The following is an 8,818-nucleotide window of genomic DNA, read 5'->3' on the forward strand; positions in this document are numbered from 1 at the left end:
ACATAGAGAATCTTTTTCCACCTAAAATAGAATTGATCCAAAAACAGATAGTCAAAAAACTTTCAAAATAATAGACAAAAAATGTTAAATAGAACGTCCACAAAAAAGTCAAAAAAGGTCCACAAAAATAGGCAAAAAAATAGTCAACAAATGTCCAAAAAAATCAAAAAAAATATAGCCAAAAGATAGGCAAAAATTTTCTACTAACACTTGAATTCGTAAGTTTATGGGACACTATTTTACCTACTTTACCTTTTATAAGAAAAAATCCGCAATTCTATTTCATGATGTCCTAATATTTTACACTTCTAAATCAACTTAAATATTATCTTATATATTTTTTTATGGGAAAGTTTCAGGCAAATCTTTTAAGCATAATTATTCTATATGGATATAGTTTTTCTAATTACTTATAATGACAAACATAAATTTGTCATTATACAAACGATGTAGCGAATTATGCACATGTTATAGCGAATTATACAAACGTTGTACCCACGAATTATTTGTATACCAAAATATACAAACACTGTGAATTATAAAAATATTATACACGAATTGTATAACGAAATATATAAATGCTATACAAAAATTGTGAATTGTATAACGAATTATACAAGCAACTATACAAAAACTGTGAATTGTATAGCGAATTATATAAACGTTATTGTATAGCAAATTATACAAATGTAGTATACGAATTGTATAGCGAAATCTACAAATGAATTTTAGCAAATCTTAGTAAAATATACCCACGAATGGTAATAAAATGAAACTATACCATATGGAGTAATAAACTAGTAATGTTTGCCATCTTGTGCAATTTTCTCATTTTTTATTTGAATGATGCAATTCATACAAAATACTAATAGACAAAATTGTCATTTTTTATTTTCCTCAAATCATTAATTAATTCTCTTAATTATATTTAAATTTAATGAGTCCTAAAATATATGATAAAAGAAAAATATAGTGCATAGACTATAATTACACCTTCTAAATATAGATTATAATCCGGAAAATAATCGTGAAGGAAATTTGAATCCGCCTTATATTCTAATTAAAAATAGTACATAGTGTTCTTAATCAAATTTGTTTCCTTTCTAAATCTGAAATTTTCATTGGAGTTAGAACTAAGTAAAAGGAGTTTTAAGGGTAGAAAAATTCCTTATGTGATATTTCCGAAAGAATAATAGTTTTTTTATATAATTAATGGTTAAATTTCTGGTAAAATAATAAAGATTCCTAAATCTAAAAGAAATTTTAAGTGCACGAATTTATATTTATGGAATTGATAATCTTGAAAATAAGGTAAAATATATCTTTTTGAAAAAAACTACACCATAAATATTAATAAAGCTCAATCAATTTTAAAAATACACTTAGAAATACTTCAAAAAAAATTGATCAAATATTAATTACTTCTCAAACATGTTTGTTAAAAAAAGTGCGGCGTCTGACCAAATTTTGGAAAAAAACAAATGTTTTTTCGGGGAGTAACAAAAGCTATTTTCACAAGTTAAAAAAGTAAATTTCCTCTAAAAAATTTTTTTTTCACTTTCCAAAATAAATTGATGTAAAAGTTTGACCAAACAATCTATTAGAAATATTTTTAAAAAGTTTGGTTAAATATTAATTGCTATACCATTTAAATAGATACTCCATCCGTCCACCTTTATTTATCCACTACATTAAAAATAAATGTTCAATAATACTTGTCCAATTTATGAAATCAAAAGATAATTTACACTTAATTTCTAATTTACCCTTATCATTAATTAATAGTCATTTGAATCATTTTTATTATATTTTTCAAGACATTATATTTATTATATTCAAAGGGTGATATGATAAAATTATTTTTCTATTTATAGTTTTTTAAAAATTGTGTAAAATTAATAATTGACAAGTAAAGATGGACGGAAAGAATATGTATAACATTTATTTTAGAGTTAATTTCTATTTCTTTAATAATTAAATTTTTATTATATATAATTTTATTAATTGACGTGAAAAACACTGGTATATATACACACAATGGGGTGTAACTTGTAAGTATGTATATTTTTCCATAATACGTGTCCTAGGAATATACTTATCCTATTTTTGGAAAAATCCACCATCCTACTTTGTCCGTTAATAGTAGGACAAACGCCATTTCCCGTAAAAACAGAACAACTTTCTACTAACGTCAAAGACAGACGTCTGTTAATTGCTCAACCTATAGGAGTTCGACAACACCAAACGGCGAAACTTTTGGACGCCGTTAAAACGCTTTTATTATTTGTCCCCCCATCCACTGTCTTCCCAACCGGTCAATTCCACAGGCTACAGCCGGTTCCAACGCTAGTTAAGATCTTAACCATGGTTGAATTGATGAAAGGCCCTTTCATCAATTCAGCTTTCTCTTTTTCTGCGTTTCCTCCACACTATCAATCCCCAAAATCCTTGAAGATATAAAGAGAAAAAGTTGTTGAATTCTTGCTATTTTTGGGTTTCTGAGTTTGTTTTTCAGTTTGCATGTTTGAATTGTTGAAGTAAATTTTGATAACGGACTTGTTAGTGCTCTTCATTTGAAGTTGATTTGTGTGAAGGAAGATTCCTGTTATTGTTCTATTTTGTTTTGTTGTGGAATGATTTGTACTGCAAGTGTTTGGAGGATGAGAGATCTGTGTTGAGTGTATGTGTTAAGGAAATGGCTACTTCTGAGAGTTGCCGGAATGATACCGCCGCCGGAAAAGGTAATTTTTCTGTAATTAAAGGGCTTACCATATGCAGCTGCTTTCCGGTTTGTTTGTGCCTAAAATTTGTTACCTAAAGGACATCAATTTCTGTAATTTGTTCCATAATTTGAATTTCTTATTCTCTTATATATATTTTCAAAATGTTTTGTGTTTGAAGTTGATGCTGAGAAAGCGTTGTACACGGAGCTATGGCGAGCATGTGCAGGTTCGCTTGTGACAGTGCCATGTGAAGGCGAGCTGGTGTTCTATTTCCCACAAGGTCATATTGAACAGGTTTGCATCTATATGACCTTTCTAAATTGAGAGTACGTGCTTAATTTCCTGAACCATAATTGTACCAATGAATCAACTAGGCTTTACTTGGACTAGTTAGAATCTTCTTTATCCATTTTGCTTCATTGATCATTCATACCGGTTTTAGATGATGTGTTTGAGGTTGGAGTGATTTGATGTGTTTGTATGCTAGGTTGAAGCATCAACAAATCAAGCTTCAGACCACCAGATGCCAGTATATAATCTTCCGTCTAAGATACTCTGTCGCGTGATTAACGTCCTGCTGAAGGTAAACTTTTTGTTGAATACAAAGTCTTGTTCTGTGTGAGAGTTGTTTGACCTAACTTTCCTTTAGTTTTTTCGTAATGAATGATAACCTATCAAGGATTCTGCAATATTGGTGTTTTTGTTTTGACTCGTGTGTGTTCACAGGCTGAACCAGATACTGATGAGGTGTATGCACAAGTGACTTTGTTGCCAGAACCAAATGTAAGTTTACAATGTTCCAACCAAGAATTTTTTGTTCTTTCTTTTTGAAATTCCTATTTCGTTTTGAGACTTCAAATATTTCTGATCTTTGAGTTGGACACAGGGGCGTATCTAGGGGGGGTTCCGTGGGTTCACGTGAACCCATGCTCCCTCCGTAGATCATATATAGTAGTGTTATATTTTTTAAAAAATATTTAAATATAGATGTGTGAGCCCACGTTCAAAGTATCATATAACGTGATGGTGATTTTGTTCACCTCTCTAGTTGAGGTTAGAAATTTAAATCTTACTAAATTTAAAGTTTAATAACACCTCTCCAAGTGGTTATTGGTAACACTTTTGGCGTTTCAGTTAATTTTTCTTTTGTTTTTTTTTGTTTTAATCTTTCAAAAGCTTTAAGTGTGTCACATTGAATATTACTAATATTTTTTAGCATTGTAATAGGTTCAGTGTTAAGAACCTAAAAGTCAAATAGATCAAATTTTTTATCTTAGATTCATCTAGTCCTAATAGTGCAGTGTCAAGAACCTAAAAGTTGAATGGATTAAATTTACATCTTACATCCATCTTTTCGTAATAGTGCACCCATACTCTCGAAATCCTGAATACACCTATGGTTGGACATCTAATTTAATGTGAACATCCTTGTAGCAAGATGAGAATGTGGTAACGAAGGAACCGATGCCCTCTCCACCACCACGATTCCATGTACACTCTTTTTGTAAGACATTAACAGCCTCTGATACCAGCACTCATGGAGGATTTTCCGTCTTGAGACGACATGCTGATGAATGCCTCCCGCCTCTGGTAAGAATTGTTTCTCAATGCAGTTATGGTGCCTGTATTTGGATAATGTAAGTAACTTATGGTGGTTAATTTTTGTAATAGGATATGTCTCGGCAGCCTCCAACACAGGAGTTGGTGGCCAAAGATTTGCATGCAAATGAGTGGCGCTTCAGGCACATATTCCGGGGTATGATGCTTAATGCATTCTTAATCACCTTGTGTTTTTAAATTTTGTGACATGTACCACCTCCCATTTCTTTTTGGGTTAATCTTTGCAGACCTAAACATGCACCATCACAACAGTGCTTTTTCATAAATCAAAGGCTAATTTAATTTTTATGCTCATATGTTCATTAAAATTTATTTGTTTATATATCATGCCAGTTACAAAGTTGGAATATTGTGAGTGAAGGCAATACAATGGAGGGATGTGAAGAGAATCCCTTGTGTTTTAGTGATAAACCAATTGCATGTCATATTGTTTAAGTGGTTTATATCAGTAACTCAAGGAAACAAAACTATGTTATGATCTCTCGACAGTGAGATAAAATCAGTGCGAGGAACAAACACATTGGATTTCTTGCTGGTGGAGGGGGACGATTAAAGAAAAATTGCTAGTGTGATTCAGAGACTAATCACAAAAATATTTTTGCTTGTGTGGTTAAGGGTGTTCTTTTGAACTTTTTGCCCCCTTATCGTAACTCTTTTTTGGTTGCATGGGGAATTTGTTTTGAGAGTGTTGAGCACTATTGCTTGATGTAAGGTGTGGTACTCCAATGCATTAGTTGGTTCTTCTTCCTATGTTTCCTGAGTTCTGTTTTCACGCTATCATCAGGCCAGCCTAGGAGGCACCTTCTTCAGAGTGGTTGGAGTGTCTTTGTAAGTTCTAAAAGGCTTGTTGCAGGGGATGCATTCATATTTCTTAGGTTAGCATTGACAGACCGTCTCTTTTTTCCATTCTTTTGTTTTTTCATTAAATTCTGAAATGTTGGTCACTCTATTAGAGGTGAGAACGGGGAGCTTCGTGTTGGAGTCCGACGTGCCATGAGACAGCAGGGTAATGCACCATCATCAGTGATATCCAGCCATAGCATGCATCTTGGTGTCCTTGCTACAGCTTGGCATGCCATTCAGACGAAAACACTGTTCACAGTATATTACAAACCAAGGTAAGTGATCCGATGAACCAGGGAAAAAATAATTTAAGCTTGTTCCGTAAATTGAGATCTATTTGATGAAAGGATTCGACTTTGTTACCTACTTATCGCTCTAGGATTTCCGTTCCTCACTGCTTTAGTATTATGTATCACAGGACAAGCCCTGCTGAGTTTATAGTTCCATATGATCAGTACATGGAGTCTCTGAAAACCAATTACTCCATCGGGATGAGGTTTAAAATGAGGTTTGAGGGTGAAGAAGCTCCAGAACAGAGGTACGTTAGCATCACTAGAAGGATCATTTTCCTTCTTTAGTATTACATGTGATTCTAGGTGTTTTAGTCTTTGATATTAATCAAGCATATTTGTGTGATGCGCTTTCAAATAAATTCATACTGTTTTGGTGATCCTTTACTTAAAACAAATTATTTTTCTCAGAACCCCTGATTTTGTTGTTTACTCCAAAATTTTATAGGTTTACTGGAACTATAGTTGGCATTGAAAATGCTGACCCCAAAAGGTGGCCCGAGTCCAAATGGAGATGCCTGAAGGTAGAATCCACTCACCTTTTTTCTGGTTGGTTATCTTTCTCCCGTATTTAACACTGAAGTATCATTCTTTCTCCCTTGATTTTAAGGTTCGATGGGATGAAACTTCTGCTATTCCTAGGCCAGACCGAGTTTCACCCTGGAAAGTAGAACCAGCTCTTAGCCCTCCTGCACTTAATCCACTTCCAATACCAAGGCAGAAAAGGCCTCGATCAAATGTTCTGCCCTCGTCTCCTGATTCTTCTGTTCTTACTAGGGAAGGTATATAACTCACCCTCATATTTGAATTCCATATCCTGCACGGCGTTTATATCTACGTTTCAAGCTGAGTGTTTGTTATGTACTTGTGGCACTTTCTTAAGGTTCATCCAAAGTAACTGTAGACCCTTCACAAGCCAGTGGATTTACAAGGGTCTTGCAAGGTCAAGAAATATCGACCTTGAGAGGCAATTTTGTAGAAAATAATGAGTCAGACTCTTCTGAGAAGCCAACTGCATGGCCACCATTACTGGATGACGAGAAGGCTGATGTTCATTCTGCATCAAGGAGATGTCTATCAGATAAATGGCTTCCTTTAGGGAGGCCTGAATCATCTTTTACAGATCTTTTATCAGGTTTTGGGGGGCAAGCAAGTTCCTCCCACGGGTTCCATTTACCCACTGGGGGCCAAACAGCACCTGCTAGCATGGTTAAGCGACAAGCACTGGACAAGGAAAATGATTTCAGCTTATTGGGAAAACAATGGTCACTAGTGTCTTCTGGTGTCTCACTTAATCTGATGGATTCAGGATTGAAGGGTGCGGATACTCTTTATCAAATGCGAGGAACATCCAAATGCAATGGTTTTAACGAGTATCCAACCCTCCTTGGCCATAGAATTGACAATCAGCAGGGAAATTGGTTAATGCCCCAGTCCATGTTGCCTTATATTCAGATGTCCACTCATTCTGGAGATATTATGCCTAAACCCATGGCTTCACTACAACCTGAAGCCGTGAAACCCAAAGAAGGGAGCTGCAAACTATTTGGCATTCCCCTTGTAAGTAAATGTGCCTCCATAGATCCTGTCATGTTGCGGAAAAATTCTCCGATTGACTCAGCAAGTAACATGCATTTTGGTATACATCCACATCAATTCCCTATAACTGAATCTGATCAAAGGTCTGAGCAATCAAGGGGATCAAAGCTACTAGATGATGGGATCACAGTTAATGATCAGGAAGAACAATTCCAAACCTCTCATCCTGGTACTCGAGATAGAGAGGGCAAAGGCCTTGTTAATTCAACAAGGAGTTGCACCAAGGTTTGCACCTAGTCTTTTGGCTTAAGTTTTGCTTATGACATTTTGTGAAACTTCAATAATTTGGGTTATTTTGAGTTAAGGTTCATAAACAGGGTACGGCCCTTGGAAGGTCTGTGGACCTTGCAAAGTTCAACCACTATGAAGAATTCATAGCTGAACTGGATCACCTTTTTGATTTTAATGGTGAGCTCAAGGCTCAGAACAAGAACTGGCTGGTTGTATATACTGATGATGAGGGTGACATGATGCTTGTTGGAGATGATCCGTGGCAGTAAGTGCTTTCCTCATTCTTTGTGATGCGTAAAAGGATGGAAGATGATTATCTTTGCAGTACATCCTAAGTTTTGCAGTTATCTGGATTCTTATGCTGCTTTGTTACCTGTTGGTCTTTGTGAAACAGAGAATTTTGTGGTATGGTTCGCAAGATTTTTATCTACACGAAAGAAGAGGTGCAGCGGATGAACCCTGGGACTCTCAATTCAAAAGGCGAAGACAATTCTTCTGTTGCAGAAGGCTCTGAGGCTAAAGAAGTGAAGAATCTACAGCTTCCTTCTGATTCCAGTCCTGAAGATTCTTAGAGGTGGTCCTCCTTAATTGAGGTATTGAAAAGTAAAATGCTAAAGCAAAATATTTTAAAAAAATTGGCTGTTGGCTCTTTTTATCTGCTTCCTTATTATTACTACTCCCTCCGTCCAATTTATGTGAAAGGTGTTTGACTAGGCATGGCGTTTAAGAATGAAAGGAAGGCGTTTAAGAATGAAAGGAAGGCTTTTAAAACTTGTGGTCTAAAATAAACCATTAGGTGTTTTTGTGAATCATGTCATTAGGGGTAAAATGGGAAGTTTGAAGATAAATTGTTCCTACTAAATATAGAAAGGTGTCATTCTTTTTGGGATTGACTAAAAAAGAAGATTGTCACATAAATTGGGACAGGGATGTGGGGTGACAGTTGCCCTGCTGCTGTTTTTTAGTTAGTTGACAACTTTAATCTAATTTGACAGGTTTATAAAAATCTGCGGAAAAGACTACATCCACCCAGCTGTAGCTTTTTTGGGGATTTTGGAAGGTGGTAACCCATCAAGTCCCTTTTACCACCCATCAAGTCCCTTTCAGCTTCCGGATGGCTGGTCTCTCCACATTGATGCAGCTTCTGTATTCTCAGTTTCGGCCCCTTTTTGGAGCCAAGTTGTGGTGACTTATCTATACACAAAATACTTGAATTATCAGCCTGGTCATAATCTTGCTTTCGCTTATTTCCATATGTACATACCCAGTTTTAGCAATTTCTTTGGCAGCTCTAGATGTAAATAAGAAGTTGATACAACAGCATACCTTGTCTACTCTGTTAATTTATGTATCACTTGTAGCCAACTGCTTTGAGTACCCTACATATATCAGGCTATCAGCGGTTGTGGTCATCCGGGTGAACATGTATTGATAGTCATGCAAATTTTGGTCTTAAGAGTTGAAAAGATGTTGATATTTGGCTATTTCAAACAATTCTTATTGATCAAGTTA

General features: G+C 35.2%; 1 protein-coding gene across 1 annotated transcript; it reads left to right on the top strand.

Annotated features, from left to right (window-relative positions):
• Positions 1-2,383: 2,383 nt before the first annotated feature.
• On the top strand, positions 2,384-8,818 carry LOC129893574 (auxin response factor 2B). The gene is made up of 15 exons (XM_055969085.1): positions 2,384-2,741; positions 2,902-3,017; positions 3,211-3,306; positions 3,450-3,506; positions 4,158-4,313; positions 4,395-4,479; positions 5,128-5,218; positions 5,297-5,461; positions 5,605-5,724; positions 5,925-6,000; positions 6,087-6,258; positions 6,360-7,300; positions 7,381-7,571; positions 7,701-7,899; positions 8,302-8,818. Exons 1-14 carry the CDS (start codon positions 2,696-2,698, stop codon positions 7,876-7,878), a joined length of 2,490 nt encoding a protein of 829 aa, XP_055825060.1. The 5' UTR covers positions 2,384-2,695; the 3' UTR covers positions 7,879-7,899; positions 8,302-8,818.

This window comes from Solanum dulcamara, chromosome 1 (assembly GCF_947179165.1).
Source record: "Solanum dulcamara chromosome 1, daSolDulc1.2, whole genome shotgun sequence".
NCBI lineage: Eukaryota > Viridiplantae > Streptophyta > Magnoliopsida > Solanales > Solanaceae > Solanum > Solanum dulcamara.

Excerpts from the sequence above, each read along its gene's own strand:
- LOC129893574 (XM_055969085.1), top strand. The coding sequence starts at position 2,696 with ATGGCTACTTCTGAGAGTTGCCGGAATGATACCGCCGCCGGAAAAG. Across the intron at positions 4,314-4,394 it reads ATGAATGCCTCCCGCCTCTG|GATATGTCTCGGCAGCCTCC; the intron begins GTAAGAATTGTT and ends TTTTTGTAATAG. Across the intron at positions 7,572-7,700 it reads GTTGGAGATGATCCGTGGCA|AGAATTTTGTGGTATGGTTC; the intron begins GTAAGTGCTTTC and ends TTTGTGAAACAG.